Genomic DNA, 18,048 nt, shown 5'->3' with positions numbered 1-18,048 from the left:
CAAGCTATTGCAAAATGTAGTTAAACTACTAGTTTAATTATATGTAGTGATGCTGCACTACTGCCCAACACTGGTGATCGACACATTACATAATTATTGTTTTCAATCATTTCCTATCATCTCAAGGTCCCCTGTCAGCTCCCCAAGGCCCCTGTTGGTCCACTGACCACCACCTCCATCACAACTGTCTTCATGTCTGTATCCACTGACCACCTCCATCACAGCTGTCTTCATGTCTGTATCCACTGACCGCCTCCATCACAGCTGTCTTCATGTCTGTATCCACTGACCACCTCCATCACAGCTGTCTTCATGTCTGTATCCACTGACCACCTCCATCACAGCTGTCTTCATGTCTGTATCCACTGACCACCTCCATCACAGCTGTCTTCATGTCTGTATCCACTGACCACCTCCATCACAGCTGTCTTCATGTCTGTATCCACTGACCACCTCCATTACAGCTGTCTTCATGTCTGTATCCACTGACCACCTCCATCACAGCTGTCTTCATGTCTGTATCCACTGACCACCTCCATCACAGCTGTCTTCATGTCTGTATCCACTGACCACCTCCATCACAGCTGTATCCACTGACCACCTCCATTACAGCTGTCTTCATGTCTGTATCCACTGACCGCCTCCATCACAGCTGTCTTCATGTCTGTATCCACTGACCACCTCCATCACAGCTGTCTCCATGTCTGTATCCACTGACCACCTCCATCACAGCTGTCTTCATGTCTGTATCCACTGACCACCTCCATTACAGCTGTCTTCATGTCTGTATCCACTGACCACCTCCATCACAGCTGTCTTCATGTCTGTATCCACTGACCGCCTCCATCACAGCTGTCTTCATGTCTGTATCCACTGACCACCACCTCCATCACAGCTGTCTTCATGTCTGTATCCACTGACCACCTCCATCACAGCTGTCTTCATGTCTGTATCCACTGACCACCTCCATCACAGCTGTCTTCATGTCTGTATCCACTGACCACCTCCATCACAGCTGTCTTCATGTCTGTATCCACTGACCACCTCCATCACAGCTGTCTTCATGTCTGTATCCACTGACCACCTCCATCACAGCTGTCTTCATGTCTGTATCCACTGACCACCTCCATCACAGCTGTCTTCATGCCTGGATTCACTATTTCAGGAAAATTATGTTCCTAACACAGCATGCTAAACTGTTTGTCTTTTGCATTATATTAGTCTTCATATGTTCCTTTAATCAACATTTATGATTTGATGGGAGGATAGGCTTGATGAAATGTGATGTGAGGTATTGTAAAAACATGACTGCCTAGATAGAATATCAGGAGTGCGATACTCCTCCACATATGACATTTAGTCACATACATGTTGGATATAACATTATTTATTACAGATACAAATACATATAATATTTTATTATTCACACAGCAGCGCCACATGGTGGCCACACGCGACCCTACACGGTGGCCTTGTCCTCGGCAGACTGGCGGTCTCGCTGGAACCCGGAGCAGCAGATGGAGTCGTGGGCGTGGGTCGCACAGCAGCGCCACATGGTGGCCACACGCGACCCTACGCGGTGGCCTTGTCCTCAGCAGACTGGCGGTCTCGCTGGAACCCGGAGCAGCAGATGGAGTCGTGGGCGTGGGTCTCACAGCAGCGCCACATGGTGGCCACACGCGACCCTACGCGGTGGCCTTGTCCTCGGCAGACCGGCGGTCTCGCTGGAACCCGGAGCAGCAGATGGAGTCGTGGGTGTGGGTCGCACAGCAGCGTCACATGTCCCGGATCACGGCTTCACACCTGCTCTCCAGGTATCTGTTAGCTGGTGGGGGCGAGAGGAGGGCAGCAAAATGTACTTTCTTTGGTGTGTAGCTTTAGCACAATTAAAGTCGGTTATGTATAGTATAGTATATAGTTTACTGTATATTTGCATATCTTGTATGTCACAAATGTAACAGTACTGGATACCTGTATGTCATGTATTGTCATAAATGTCATGATATACATATCTGTATGGCCCCCGTAAATGTCCAAACCCCCCCTCCCACCCCCTCCGTATGCCACATCAATGTGGAACGCCCTGCCCACAGCCGTAAAATAATGTGAATCACTACCCTCCTTCAAAACCGCCCTCAAAGAGCACCTACGGGAGGCCGCAATTCGAAACTGGCCCCGGTAAACGTCCGAACACCCTCCCTCCCACCCTCCCCCTCCTAATGTACAGTTTCCTCCCCCTCGTATGTAGATTTACTGTTAGGATCTCTGTTTAATAGTACTGTATATTTGCATATCTTGTATGTCACAAATGTAACAGTACTGTATACCTGTATGTCGTGTATGTCATAAATGTCATGGTTAGATTAGATTAGATTTTTATATCTGTAATGCATGATGTTGTGTATGTCATAAATGTCATTATGAATTGAAAATGGGGGACCCTGGTGTAAACAAGACGAAAGTCTTTCTCTGGTCTGCATCCCCTTAACAATTGTGTGTATTGAGCCGTACTGTATTGTACCCATTCTGCAATCTGTTAAATAAAGTTCTCATTCAATCAATCAATCCTAATGTACATTTCCCTCCCCCTCGTATGTATATATTTTCTGTTAGGATAATAGTACTGTATATTTGCATATCTTGTATGTCACAAATGTAACAGTACTGTATACCTGTATGTCGTGTATGTCATAAATGTAACAGTACTATATACCTGTATGTCCCTATGTCATAATTGTCATGATGTCATGTATGTTGTGTATGTCATGTGTAGGCGCTAAAAACAGGATTACAAACATCTCAAAACAAACTGGTCAGACTACTGCTTGACCTGACTCCTAGAACCCACCTCACCCCTGCCCACTTTGACAACCTAGGATGGCTTAGAGTAGACGACAGAGTACAGCAACTAGCAATGGGCCTGGTCTACAAGATACACTACACGACCAAGGTACCCATGTACATGTCAAAATACTTCCCAAAGGTCAGTGAATACCACGACCACTACACCAGAGGAAGCTCAACAAATCATGTTAAACCCAGATTCGGCTCAAACAAGGGACTAAACACGTTTGGCAATTATGCCACATCAATGTGGAACGCCCTACCCAAAGTTGTAAAGGAATGTGAATCCCTACCCACATTCAAAACCGCTCTTAAAGAGCACCTACGGGAGGCTGCAATTCGAAACTGGCCACCGTAAATGTCCAACCCCCCCACCCCCTCCTAATAGACAGTCTCCTCCCCACCGCATGTATATATTCTCTCCCCACTGTATGTATATTTCTCTCCCACCCACCCACCCCCTCCTAATGTAGTCTCCTCCCCATCATATGTATATACTCTGTCAGGATATATGGGTAACAGTACTGTATATTTGCATATCGTATATATCACAAATGTAACAGTACTAAATACCTGTATGTCATGTATGTCCCTATGCCATAAATGTCATGTATGTTGTTGTGTATGTCATAAATGTCAGGACTCTTTTCGTATCATTCTGGACTCTTTTCGTATCACAAACAGTACTGTATTTGTAAATCTGGTATGTCATAAATGTATAGATGATGTAGCAGTACTGTCTATCTGTATGTCATGTGTGTCATATGTTACGATGAATTGAAAATGGGGGACCCTGATGTAAACAAGACGAAAGTCTTTCTCTGGTCTGCATCCCCTTAACAATTGTGTGTATTGTTGAGCTGTACTGTACTGTACCCATTCTGCAATCTGTTAAATAAAGTGTTCATTCAATAGGGTCTGGACATCTCTGGTTCTGTATTATTATTATTATTATTATTATTATTATTATTATTATTATTATTATTATTATTATTATTATTATTATTATAATTATTATAATTATAATTATAATTATTATTATTCTCTGTACCTTGCAGACACTAAGCTCTGGTTCTGTATTATTATTATTATTATTATTATTATTATTATTATTATTATTATTATTATTATTATTATTATTATTATTATTATTATTATTATTATTATTATTATTATATTCTCTGTACCTTGCAGACACTTCTGGATCTCGCACGCGTGCCTCTTACACGGATCTTTCGGGGGCATCATGTCTGGAATGAGAGCATGTTGTGCATTAATCTCACAACCCTGTTGTAACTGCAATGTTATTATAAACGTGATTGGTGTTTAGTATGTAGTTATGTATTTCTCTTACTTACCGTAGACTCCAGTCAGTGACGCGTCTAGTAGTCGTCAATAAACTAACGTGAGCACTTCCGCCTTGGTCACTTCCGCTCTCGACAAGGGTAAATAAATACGATGTGCATTATAGCGCCATCTCGTGGCCGTGGAGGATAATATCAAACATACTATTGTAATGTAAAATAATCTATCTATAATCATCCCACCTGACTGTCTATAAGATGTGTGTCCGGTTTCAAAGAAAAAACTGCACATATAGTGACTATTTGTTGGTCTTTTTGTTATTTTTCAGCCGTATTGCCGCAATGCACATTATTGAACCAGCGAAGTAAACTATCTTTCTGATATTTTTTATCACCTCTGATATAATAGAATAGAAATACTTTATTTATCCCAAGGGAAATTCAGCAAAACATTGATAAGGTGTGGGGTGAGAATAGTGATGGTAAAATTGGCCATAACTATTGTATAAATTATTATTATGATTAATAAATTATGATAATAATAATAATAATAATAATAATAATAATAATAATAATAATAATAATAATATAATAATATTAATAATAATAATAATAATAATAATAATAATAATAATAATACTACTACATATAATTATATATACACACACACTTTTCGTCATACAGTTATATTAAGAAACAGTTCTCATTTACAATGTAAACCAACAAATCAGTGTTGAACTATAGGTTGTGTACATGCGTTATAATTATCATTTTACAAAAAAGACTATTCAAATTAAAACAGATATTTGTGATTTGTCCACACACTCATTTATTCAACATAACATTAAAACTTGTCACAAATATTTGTGACTTTGCAGTCAGTGATGATAATGCCATTAATCCTACAACTTTAAGTGTATAGGCAATATACTCTCATTAGCTGACAGTATTCCATTAACAGGTCTATTGAGTTTTTCTTTGAAGACAAAAAAGGCAACAGACAGTTCATTAGCTAGATTTAAAAACAAAACACATCACCTGGAAAGAGTGTAGCTGGACTTCTAATTCCACAAATACAGTAAACCAATCAATGACCAATCACTAGTCTATTCAGAAATGTGAAGCAGCTATTTTTTCCCATGAGATCTGATTCTGTGTGATGATAACACGATGCTCTTCGATATCAGGAAACAAGGACAGACATCCATCGTTATATTCTCTCCTCGTCCAAACGGTCCAACGTGTTCCTCAGACACCTGGGAGAGAAACAACCAGAGATACAGACACGTTAATACAACGTGTTCCTGACAGACCTGGGAGAGAAACAACCAGAGATACAGACACGTTAATACAACGTGTTCCTCTCAGACCTGGGAGAGAAACAACCAGAGATACAGACACGTTAATACAACGTGTTCCTGACAGACCTGGGAGAGAAACAACCAGAGATACAGACACGTTAATACAACGTGTTCCTGACAGACCTGGGAGAGAAACAACCAGAGATACAGACACGTTAATACAACGTGTTCCTCAGACACCTGGGAGAGAAACAACCAGAGATACAGACACGTTAATACAACGTGTTCCTCTCAGACCTGGGAGAGAAACAACCAGAGATACAGACACGTTAATACAACGTGTTCCTGACACACCTGGGAGAGAAACAACCAGAGATACAGACACGTTAATACAACGTGTTCCTGACAGACACCTGGGAGAGAAACAACCAGAGATACAGACACGTTAATACAACGTGTTCCTCTCAGACCTGGGAGAGAAACAACCAGAGATACAGACACGTTAATACAACGTGTTCCTCTCAGACCTGGGAGAGAAACAACCAGAGATACAGACACGTTAATACAACGTGTTCCTCTCAGACCTGGGAGAGAAACAACCAGAGATACAGACACGTTAATACAACGTGTTCCTCTCAGACCTGGGAGAGAAACAACCAGAGATACAGACACGTTAATACAACGTGTTCCTCTCAGACCTGGGAGAGAAACAACCAGAGATACAGACACGTTAATACAACGTGTTCCTCTCAGACCTGGGAGAGAAACAACCAGAGATACAGACACGTTAATACAACGTGTTCCTCTCAGACCTGGGAGAGAAACAACCAGAGATACAGAGACGTTAATACAACGTGTTCCTCTCAGACCTGGGAGAGAAACAACCAGAGATACAGACACGTTAATACAACGTGTTCCTCTCAGACCTGGGAGAGAAACAACCAGAGATACAGACACGTTAATACAACGTGTTCCTCTCAGACCTGGGAGAGAAACAACCGGAGATACAGACACGTTAATACAACGTGTTCCTCTCAGACCTGGGAGAGAAACAACCAGAGATACAGACACGTTAATACAACGTGTTCCTCACAGACCTGGGAGAGAAACAACCAGAGATACAGACACGTTAATACAACGTGTTCCTGACACACCTGGGAGAGAAACAACCAGAGATACAGACACGTTAATACAACGTGTTCCTCACAGACCTGGGAGAGAAACAACCAGAGATACAGACACGTTAATACAACGTGTTCCTCAGACACCTGGGAGAGAAACAACCAGAGATACAGACACGTTAATACATGAAGTAGAATTTGTAAGAATCCACAACTTCACAAGGGCTGCTCTTAGGTTGTGATACACACAGTATTTGAGTTTTTTTTAGGCAATATAGACGGGCAACGTACCTAGCGTACGTAGCGAAGCAATACAAAAAGTAAAAAATAATCAATAAAACAAGACCCATTAGACATATTAGTATAGTAGGTAGTAATATAGGCACAGTAGATGGTAGTATAGACATATTAGTATAGTAGGTGGTAATATAGACACAGTAGATAGTAGTATAGACATATTAGTATAGTAGGTAGTAATATAGACACAGTAGATAGTAGTATAGACATATTAGTATAGTAGGTAGTAATATAGACACAGTAGATAGTAGTATAGACATATTAGTACAGTAGGTAGTAATATAGACACAGTAGATAGTAGTATAGACATATTAGTATAGTAGGTAGTAATATAGACACAGTAGATAGTAGTATAGATATATTAGTATAGTAGGTAGTAATATAGGCACAGTAGATAGTAGTATAGACATATTAGTATAGTAGGTGGTAATATAGACACAGTAGATAGTAGTATAGACATATTAGCACAGTAGGTAGTAATATAGACACAGTAGATAGTAGTATAGACATTGTAAAGGCCATATGAGTGTTTTGTTTATTAATATTATTATTATTGTGCTTAGGATAGTGTCTTATTTATGTTTGAACACTAGAGGGCTCTCCGCCTCCATTATAGCCACTCTTCTATAAATAGCCTAGCTAATTAACGTAATCCCATGCACCTGTGATGAGGATACATTTTTCTACCTGTCTCACCGTTTGGAACTCTGAATGGAGCAATTGACAACTGTTCCGATTTAACCCTTCATTCACCATCATTCACTCTTGGACAACAATAAACTCTGTAAACAGCAGCAACTTGGGACATTCCATATTTACATTACAAACTTTGGGACTGAGTAAGATAATTAATTGCGGGTGCATCGTGGACGCTTGTCGATTCATTGGGGAGCGACAAGCGGACACTACAGACATATTAGCACAGTAGGTAGTAATATAGGCACAGTAGATAGTAGTATAGACATATTAGCACAGTAGGTAGTAATATAATGTAGATTACTTAGTAGCAAAGTGCATAATAGTAAAAGACAGTACGAAGGTTAGTATTTCTAAAGAAGTATGGTTGTAGTCGACAGAACCCAAACAGAGTTCTCGTACCGTTGGACTTTGCCTTGATGACGAACTGCTTGCTCCTCTTGTCCAGCTTATTAGAGGCGGTGCAGATGTAGGTCCCTGGGAGCAGGGCGGACGACGTGAAGACTGCCTGGTCCCCTGGGAGCAGGGCGGAGGACGTGAAGACCGCCTGGTCTCCTGGGAGCAGGGCGGAGGACGTGAAGACCGCATGGTCCTCCATCGCCCCCTGCTGGTGGTGCGAGGAGCTGAACACCGCATGGTCCTCCAGCGCCCCCTGCTGGTGATGCGAGGCCTCCCAGCTGTAAGCCGGAGCCGGGTTCCCCGAGGCCGTGCAGTTCAAGGTGACCTCTGACCCCACGACGAGGTCCAGCGCCTCCGCCTCAGGACTGAAGAAGGACGGGGGGTCTGGAGACGACGTCACAGAGAGACAACAGATTCAGATTCAGATTCCTTTGACTCTGACCACATCGTCTCCTACAGACTCGCCCTCACCCAAACCAAGTCCTCCTTCTACTCTGATGTCGTCTCCAAAGCCCTCTTCTGCACCATCTCCAACCCCCTCCAGACCACCTCCTCCGATCTCTGCAACAGATTCACGGAATTCTTCAAAACCAAGATCGATGCCATCGACCAGCAGCTCCAGTCCTGTGTCCCCCACACCTCCGGTTGTTAAACATGACCCCCTGCCCCATCCCACCTACTCCTTTTCATCCTTCTCCCTGGTGGACACCGACTCCATCATGAAGCTGGTGTCGGGCTCCAAGTCCTCCACCTGCTCTCTGGACCCCATGCCCACCACCCTGGTGAAGGCCGGCCTGCCCGCCCTCTGTCCTCTCATGGTAGACATCATCAACTCATCCCTGTCCACTGGCTCTGTCCCTGCTGACTTGAAGGTGGCAGCAGTCACCCCAATTCTCAAAAAACACGGTCTGGACCCCGATAACCTCAACAACTTCCGCCCCATTTCCAACCCCCCCTTCCTCAGCAAGGTCCTCGAGCGCGCAGTAGCCGCCCAGCTACAGAGTCACATGGCCCACCATGACCTGTTCGAACCACTCCAGTCTGGGTTCAGGGCTAAACACAGCACCGAGACCGCCCTGATCAAGGTAACTAATGACCTCCTCATGGCTGCTGATGCTGGCTGCATCAACATCCTCATCCTCCTGGACCTCTCAGCTGCTTTCGACACCATCTCACACTCAATCCTCCTAGACCGCCTGGAAAGTGTCCTTGGTTCACATCCTATCTGACCAACAGGTGGCAGTATGTTTCCCTCTGGGGGTCCAGGTCAGCTCCAGCACTTGTTAAACAGGGTGTTCCCCAGGGTTCAGTGCTAGGTCCGCTCCTTTTTATGATCTACCTCCTCCCACTCGGTGATATCATAAGGAAACACGGCCTGCACTTCCACTCTTACGCAGATGACATGCAGCTTTACCTCCACACCAAACCCTCGGCTCCCCTCCCTCCCTCCCCCCTCCCTCACTGCCTGCCTCCAGGACATAAAAACATGGATGACCGCTAACTTCCTCCAACTCAACAGCAAGAAGACTGAACTAATAGTTGTAGCCTCCCCAGCCCTCCTCCAAAAGATCGACCACCTTGTTCTCTCCGTGGATGGCTACTCCATCTGCCCCTCCACGGAGGTAAGGAACCTGGGCGTAATACTGGACTCAACTCTCTCATTTCACCCTCACGTCAAGTCTGTCACCAGGTCCGCCTTCTTCCACCTCAGAACCATTTCCCGCCTCCGCCCCTCACTCTCCGACACCTCAGCGGAAACACCTCATTCATGCCTTCATCACTTCATGCCTCGACTAGTGTAACGGAATCCTTCTTGGTGCCTCCAAGAAGGTTCTGGATCGCGTACAGTACGTCCAAAACTCTGCTGCGAGGGTCCTCACGCGCACCAACCCTGGCAGCACATCACCCCCACCCTGCAAAAACTCCACTGGCTCCCCATCAACCACCGAATCCCCTACAAGATCCTCCTCCTCACCTACAAATCCCTGCACGGGTTGATCCTACCTGACCGACCTACTCCACCCTACACTCCACCTCTACACTCCACCCCTACACTCCACCCTACACTCCACCTCTACACTCCACCCCTACACTCCACCCTACACTCCACCCTACACTCTACACTCCACCCTACACTCCACCCCTACACTCCAGCACGAGGCCTCCACTCCTCCAACTCCAACCGCCTCACCATCCCCTGCACCAGGTGTTCCACACTGGGAGACCGAGGTTTCTCTGTAGCTGTCCCCAGGCTGTGGAACTCCCTCTTATTTAATCAGGAGGGAGAACTCCACACTGCAAAAATGGTCTGACAAAAATAAGAGATAAAAACTAGTTTTAAGCAAGTGTCTTGACAAGATTTCAACGGTTCACTATTGGATAAAGTGGGAAGGGGTACCAGACAATGTATTTAGTGTTTACTGCAGAGTGGAGGGACTGAGAGACCCATGTTACTGACCAGACACTCTATATCAGTGATGGCTGTTTACTGCAGAGTGGAGGGACTGGGAGACCCATGTTACTGACCAGACACTCTATATCAGTTGTTATGTACCATGAGCTTGATTACTCCTGTGTCACTGGGCATGCAGGTGAGGGCTGCTAATTAGCTAATTGCTGCTGATTGGTTACCTGCTGGCAGGTTAAAACCAGCCCTTCAGTCACACATGCAGGCTGTCTGTGGCTAGAGGGAGAGTTGTCACGTTCTTCTATCCTTTGTTCTTTAGTTTGTATCAGTATTTCATTGTTAGAGTAGTCTTTTTGGGTTAAACACAGGTTTTGGTGTCGGTTTGCACATAGGTTGCGTGCCTTTGAGCCAGGGTCATAACAGTTGGGCGCTCGTCCGGGAAATTTACCCCTGGAAATTGTTTGGTGTTTTTATTTTTTTTTGCATGGTGTGTCGTGGTGCTATAGTGTGGGTGGTGTTCGTTACATGTTGTGTAATGTGGGGGCTTGAGCCGTTCATCAAACAGGTGAGTATGCCCTTATTTGTTTGTAATTTGATGTGACTACTTAATGCTGTTAAAATATATAGTTTAGTGCACACCACATGTAGGTAGGGACATTATTTTCTGGTTGTTTGTTAGCTTCCTGTGCACCACATACTCCTGGGGCAGTCAGAGAAGTGATTAGCACCATCTATTTGTCTTGTACCATACCATATACTTGATGGGTGGATGGTCAAATATGATCTTTGGCTGGTAGCAGGTGTGGTTGAAGAGGGTTAGGTCTACAGGGTATTAGCTTAAGGGTAGGTAGAATAGGGGGCCAGAAAACACAGGTAGTGTGGTAGGGCCTGATTTAGTGTTTCTTAGGGTAGACATGTGGTGGGCCGTTTTTGACTACAGTTTAGATGTAGAAGCATAAGTAGTCGTATCAGGTTATAAGGGGCACCTGTTTGAATTTGTTTGGTGTTTTTATTTTGTTTGTTTGGGTGTTTGGTTAGCCTACCTCTTAGCACCTGACCTCCTGCGCGTATGATACATCTATTTATTTCAGGGTGGTCGTTTTTTTATTTTATTTATTTTTTGGCAAACTAGAAAGGTGCGCTCAGTAGGGCACACATTTCCACCGCCTCTCCTTATGGTTGTTAGTATTGGCATTAGCATTCTTTATGGTTCTTCAGTGGTTCTGTAGTGTTTCTTCAGTGGTTCTTTGGTGGTTCTTCAGTGGTTCTTTAGTGGCTCTTTAGTGGTTCTTCAGTGGTTCTTCGTGGTTCTTCAGTGGTTCTCAGGTAGATTGTGTGTATGCTAGGGTGTTTTTGGTGGCTCTAAAGTGAACAGGTTGTGGCGCTGGTGCAGTAGGGATGGCTTCCGTGAAGGATTTTGTTGATCACCCTTCTGATGAGTTGTTGGAAAGGTTTTCCAAGGAGCAGCTTCTGGAGCTTGCTGTGCACTACAAGGTGGAGCTTACTGCCAATGAGAAGCGTTTGAAACCGACTGCCTTGGGTGCTTTGAGGGCTTTGCTCGTTAGGGAGCAGGTGCTTGCGGCGAGGGTGGAGGAGCCTCCTTTGTCTGACTTGTCTCCGCTGCTATCTGCGGTGGCGGAGGGTGAGTGGAGGCTTAGAGTTCGAATTTAAGGAAAGACAGCTACAGCAAGAGCGTGAGGAGAGGAGAGAGGAGCGTGAGCATGAGCGTGAGCTTCTTAAGGAGCGTGAGCTTAAGGAGAGAGAATGCACGAGCGTGCGCAGGAGCATGAGTATGAGCGTGAGCTTAAGGAGAGGCAGCTACAACAAGAGCGTTACTTGAAGGACTTAGAGCACGAGCGTGCGCAGAAGGAGCTTGATTATAAGCACGCTGTCTTGCAGGCGGGTGCTCTGCATTCAGAGTCGCGTTCCGGTTTTGATGTCAGCAAGAATATTAGGATGGTGCCTCCTTTTGTTGAGAAGGATGTGGAAAAGTATTTTCCCCTTTTTGAACGGGTGGCAACCACGTTGAAGTGGCCTGATACGGCCTGGACGCTGCTGCTGCAGTGTGTTCTTCTTGGTAAGGCGCAAGAAGCCTATACTGCTCTGTCTCTTGAACAAAGTGCTGACTATGAGCTTGTTAAAGCTTCCATATTGAGGACTTATGAGTTAGTCCCCGAGGCCTATCGTCAGCGTTTTAGAGGTTATCGCAGGTCGGAGGGACAGTCGTATGTTGAATTTGGAAGAGAGAAGGAGAACCTGTTTGACAGGTGGTGCACCTCTCAGAAAGCAGAGTCAAGAGAGCAGCTTAGACAGTTGATTCTCCTAGAGGAATTTAAAAGATGTGTTCCTGATACCGTTTCCACTCATGTAAACGAGCGTAGGGTATCAAAGATAGGCCACGCTGCTGTCTTCGCTGATGAGTTTGTGTTGACACACAAGTCCGTTTTTGTGGAGGACTACCGTGTTGAGTCCAGGGATAGGCGTCCTGTTCAGGGGGGCCGTCTCCCAAAACCTGTGTCTGCTGGTCAGTTAACTTCACCTCCTAGGCGGGGTGGTTCTGCTGGTGCATTCCCAGAAGGGATTATATGTTTCTACTGTAAGGAGCCTGGTCATATCGTTGCTGGGTGCCCGGTGCTTGAACAGAAAAATTTCAGAACGGTGGCTCTGGTAGAAACCATATGCAGAACACCTATGCCAACGTTAGAGGGTGATGGGGAAAGTATCAAACGTGTGGACAAAGAGCTCGAGGGTTCCTCAAGATTTATGATGGATGGATTTGTTTCCCTGACTAATGCACTAGAGTCCAAACAGGCTATAACAATTTGGAGAGATACCGGTGCTTTTCAGTCCCTCATTCTGGAGGGGATTTCGCCGTTTTCAGAAAAGTCTTCTTTGCATTCCGGTGTCGTTGTTCGTGGATTTGTGGATGCACCTTTGCATGAGGTCACACTCAATTCTCCCTTAGTATCAGGCAATGTTGTTGTGGGGGTATGTTCTCACATTCCCATAAGAGGGGTGTCCTTCATTCTAGGGAATGATTTGGCTGGTGACAAAGTGTTGGCTACTCCAGTTGTACCTCCCATTCCTGTGGTTTCTGAGGTCCCTAAGGAGCTGGCACAGAAACATCCAGGAGTGTTCCCTGTGTGTGCTGTGACACGGGCAATATCAAAGGACAAAAGTGATGTTGTTGATACTTCGACTTGGGACATTACACTTAGTGACACATTCTTTGTTGAATTGAAAAGTGTACCTGTTGAGAATTTTGGAAAGCACACTGTGGATGTACCTCTGCATAATGATTCTCTTGATTGTGCCTTTGTGTCAGGCCCGGTGGTGAAACCAGAGTTGACATGCGTGCCGGAGAGGCATGTGGCAGGAGATGATCTGGCAGCGCAGTGTCTCAAGGTCTTCCCAGCCTGTACGGTGGCTGAGGCCACGAACGAATTGGAGGATGAGTGTGGGAAGGATGCTATGAGAGATGCTGTTGATTCATGTGACACCGTTCTAGTTGAAGAGGCTACTAGGCCTGACTTAGGCTGCCAGCCTTCCCACAGTAGCTCTATTGTCCCTGATGTTTCACTTGTGGGCAAGGATGGTCCCAGTATGTCAGTTGATGATTCTGACATTGATTCACGTGTCCACACTGATTCTCTGCCATGCACTAGGTGTGATAGTCAACCTAGTTACCTGTGTCCTGTGGAGCAGGAGCCGCCTTCGCGACCTGGTCTGTTGAGTGGCAGCCATTTTGATCAGGACAATGTTATTTTGTGTGACGCCATTTTAGATGGTGTTCCAGACGCTTTTGTGACTGATGTATTGCCATGTTCCAGGGACGGTGGGGCTGTACCTGAGGCGGTACATCCTACTCTGGATGTTCACGGTTTGCAGTATCCTGAACTGCCAGTGCCAGGTGGGATGGAGATGGGCGCGGTGGTGGTATCAGAGACCTACGATTTTTGTTTTTCTGTGTTCTGTCCTGTTGAGCGCAGTGAGCTTAGTTCTCAAATTGATTTTGGTTTGCAGTCTATTTTTGACAGGTCGGTATCGGTGGAGGGGCCTGTTGAAATGGAGCTCATATATGATAAGGTCTTGGTTTGTCGACGGGGTCCTAAGTCTTACGCCTCAGGGGAGGAGGCGCCTGCCCCACTCCAGCCATATACCGCAGTGGCGGAACCTTTTGTGAGGTCTAGCTTGCCCGAGAGTCGGGACAGGGTTGTTTTTTGTTTTACACAGCATTGGAAAATGTTCCACAGTGGGGAGCATGCGACACGGTTGGTGGTCGTGTTCGACAGGGGCCGGCCCGTTATCGCTGTTGTGGTAGTGGCCCTGACAACTAATGGGTCACAATATTTGTTGTTTATGGGTTTGATGTGTGATGGTTGCCTCTTGGGCAACCATTTTGGTGGGGGAGGTGTTATGTACCATGAGCTTGATTACTCCTGTGTCACTGGGCATGCAGGTGAGGGCTGCTAATTAGCTAATTGCTGCTGATTGGTTACCTGCTGGCAGGTTAAAACCAGCCCTTCAGTCACACATGCAGGCTGTCTGTGGCTAGAGGGAGAGTTGTCACGTTCTTCTATCCTTTGTTCTTTAGTTTGTATCAGTATTTCATTGTTAGAGTAGTCTTTTTGGGTTAAACACAGGTTTTGGTGTCGGTTTGCACATAGGTTGCGTGCCTTTGAGCCAGGGTCGTAACACAGTGATGACTGTTTACTGCAGAGTGGAGGGACTGGGAGACCCATGTTACTGACCAGACACTCTATATCAGTGATGACTGTTTACTGGAGAGTGGAGGGACTGAGAGACCCATGTTACTGACCAGACACTCTGTATCAGTGATGTCTGTTTACTGCAGAGTGGAGGGACTGGGAGACCCATGTTACTGACCAGACACTCTATATCAGTGATGACTGTTTACTGCAGAGTGGAGGGACTGGGAGACCCATGTTACTGACCAGACACTCTATATCAGTGATGACTGTTTACTGGAGAGTGGAGGGACTGAGAGACCCATGTTACTGACCAGACACTCTGTATCAGTGATGTCTGTTTACTGCAGAGTGGAGGGACTGGGAGACCCATGTTACTGACCAGACACTCTATATCAGTGATGACTGTTTACTGCAGAGTGGAGGGACTGGGAGACCCATGTTACTGACCAGACACTCTGTATCAGTGATGACTGTTTACTGCAGAGTGGAGGGACTGGGAGACCCATGTTACTGACCAGACACTCTATATCAGTGATGACAGTGTTTACTGCAGAGTGGAGGGACTGAGAGACCCATGTTACTGACCAGACACTCTATATCAGTGATGACTGTTTACTGCAGAGTGGAGGGACTGGGAGACCCATGTTACTGACCAGACACTCTATATCAGTGATGACTGTTTACTGCAGAGTGGAGGGACTGGGAGACCCATGTTACTGACCAGACACTCTATATCAGTGATGACTGTTTACTGCAGAGTGGAGGGACTGGGAGACCCATGTTACTGACCAGACACTCTATATCAGTGATGACTGTTTACTGCAGAGTGGAGGGACTGGGAGACCCATGTTACTGACCAGACACTCTATATCAGTGATGACTGTTTACTGGAGAGTGGAGGGACTGGGAGACCCATGTTACTGACCAGACACTCTGTATCAGTGATGACTGTTTACTGCAGAGCGGAGGGACTGGGAGACCCATGTTACTGACCAGACACTCTATATCAGTGATGACTGTTTACTGCAGAGCGGAGGGACTGGGAGACCCATGTTACTGACCAGACACTCTATATCAGTGATGGCTGTTTACTGCAGAGTGGAGGGACTGGGAGACCCATGTTACTGACCAGACACTCTATATCAGTGATGACTGTTTACTGCGGAGTGGAGGGACTGAGAGACCCATGTTACTGACCAGACACTATATCAGTGATGCCTGTCAGAATGTAGAGAAACAGAAACCACTTTGCAGCACCTGTAATGATGGAGAGATGACTTGTTGACCCACTCACGGTGCACAGCGGCGAGGAGAGGTTCTGACGTCACCGTGGGCGGAGGCTGCGGGCCCTCTGGGCCGAGGTCCAGTTCTGCCACACACCTGTACTGCACCCCGTGGTCCGCTCTGGTCGGGGTCACCATGAGAATAGAGGACACTTGGACCGGTGAGGAGGGCGTGAGCTCGGAGAAGGAGTGGTTATAGACCTGGGTCTGGCCGCGGTACCACCTCAGCGTGAGGTACTGGACGGGAGCGATGTTCTGGACCTCGCAGAGCAGCTGGTACTCCCTGCCCTCCACCAGGGGGCCGGTGTGGTTCACGGAGCTGATGGAGACGCTGTCCGGAGGCTCTAAAGGAAATACACAGCTGTTCTTTTACACCATCACTTCACCGTCATCCCCAAGGATCATTAGTTTCATTGATAACATAGTGCTGTCATTTCATTTTCTAATAAATATGCATGATCAAGTTCAACAACGTGTGCTTTTATTTTGATATTCCTTATTTCCACGTTGAAATTACGCAATACATTAAGTGTGGGGTCGCCAAAAAAGATCCTAAATAAAATGGGGTCGTGGTATAAAACATTTTGAGAACCCCTGACAAACAAACAAGTTTGGTGACAAGTTTGGTGGAAGCTGGACAGTGTGTTCACAAGTAATTAATCACTTCCTGTTTACCATGCGTTTTTCTGGCATTTGATTGGATCTGGCGGTTTTGAGAGTTTTAAACTAGGCTAACTGTATCATCTATCTTCTGTGGAGACTCTGGAGAAGACGGTCAGCACATAATGTAGTAGTGTTCCTTTAACTAGAGTACAATCTTTACTTTTACAAGGGTACTATTTTACCTTGGTATTTCTACTTTTACTTAAGTAAAGAACAGGTGTACTTATTCCACCACTGGATTATATACAGAATACAGAAAGATTAAGTGCAAACATAAAGTGCACATTACAATTAAATGTAATTTAATTACTTTTAATTACTAGCTGCAAGTTTACAAAATCAAAGAAGTTGAAGTTTATTTATCACATACTCTGTCGTACAAGTACAAGTGAAATAAGTGCAACTTAGGGCTGGACCGAATAGTTCAAAGCTTCGAAGCTCCATTCATAAGTAACGTTGATATTTGAATTCTAAATCAACATTAATTTTTTTTCTTTCACTACCACACTACAGAAGGTTAACCCTGTCACTACCACACTACAGAAGGTTAACCCTGTCACTACCACACTACAGAAGGTTAACCCTGTCACTACCACACTACAGAAGGTTAACCCTGTCACTACCACATTACAGAAGGTTAACCCTGTCACTACCACACTACAGAAGGTTAACCCTGTCACTACCACATTACAGAAGGTTAACCCTGTCACTACCACACTACAGAAGGTTAACCTTTCACTACCACACTACAGAAGGTTAACCCTGTCACTACCACACTACAGAAGGTTAACCCTGTCACTACCACACTACAGAAGGTTAACCCTGTCACTACCACACCCTGTCAATACCACACTACAGAAGGTTAACCCTTTCACTACCACACTACAGAAGGTTAACCCTGTCACTACCACACCCTGTCACTACCACACTACAGAAGGTTAACCCTGTCACTACCACACTACAGAAGGTTAACCCTGTCACTACCACACTACAGAAGGTTAACCCTGTCACTACCACACTA

At 45.4% G+C, this 18,048-nt stretch overlaps 1 protein-coding gene and 1 long non-coding RNA gene across 2 annotated transcripts in view; both read right to left on the bottom strand.

Annotated features, from left to right (window-relative positions):
• Positions 1–1,379: 1,379 nt before the first annotated feature.
• LOC311240398 lies at positions 1,380–4,264 on the bottom strand. Its single transcript, XR_014620491.1, has 3 exons — positions 4,203–4,264; positions 4,032–4,094; positions 1,380–1,825 (listed from the first exon to the last, which is right to left on the bottom strand). It is a non-coding gene; the product is annotated as an uncharacterized lncRNA (long non-coding RNA).
• A 991-nt stretch (positions 4,265–5,255) lies between these two features.
• The window catches only part of LOC311239852 (uncharacterized protein), a 46,489-nt gene continuing 33,696 nt past the window's right edge, over positions 5,256–18,048 (bottom strand). Inside the window, exons 10-12 of the mRNA XM_084328298.1 lie at positions 16,376–16,708; positions 7,966–8,346; positions 5,256–5,404 (exon numbers count right to left, since the gene is read on the bottom strand). Coding sequence (XP_084184424.1) covers positions 5,397–5,404; positions 7,966–8,346; positions 16,376–16,708 — 722 coding nt within the window. The 3' untranslated portion in view covers positions 5,256–5,396. The remainder of the gene's footprint in view (positions 5,405–7,965; positions 8,347–16,375; positions 16,709–18,048) is intronic.

The sequence above is a fragment of the Notolepis coatsorum genome, assembly GCF_963971535.1.
Source record: "Notolepis coatsorum genome assembly, chromosome: 14".
Taxonomy (NCBI): domain Eukaryota; kingdom Metazoa; phylum Chordata; class Actinopteri; order Aulopiformes; family Paralepididae; genus Notolepis; species Notolepis coatsorum.
Note: the sequence above shows the minus strand (reverse complement) of the source record. Positions and strands in the feature narration are given on the sequence as shown.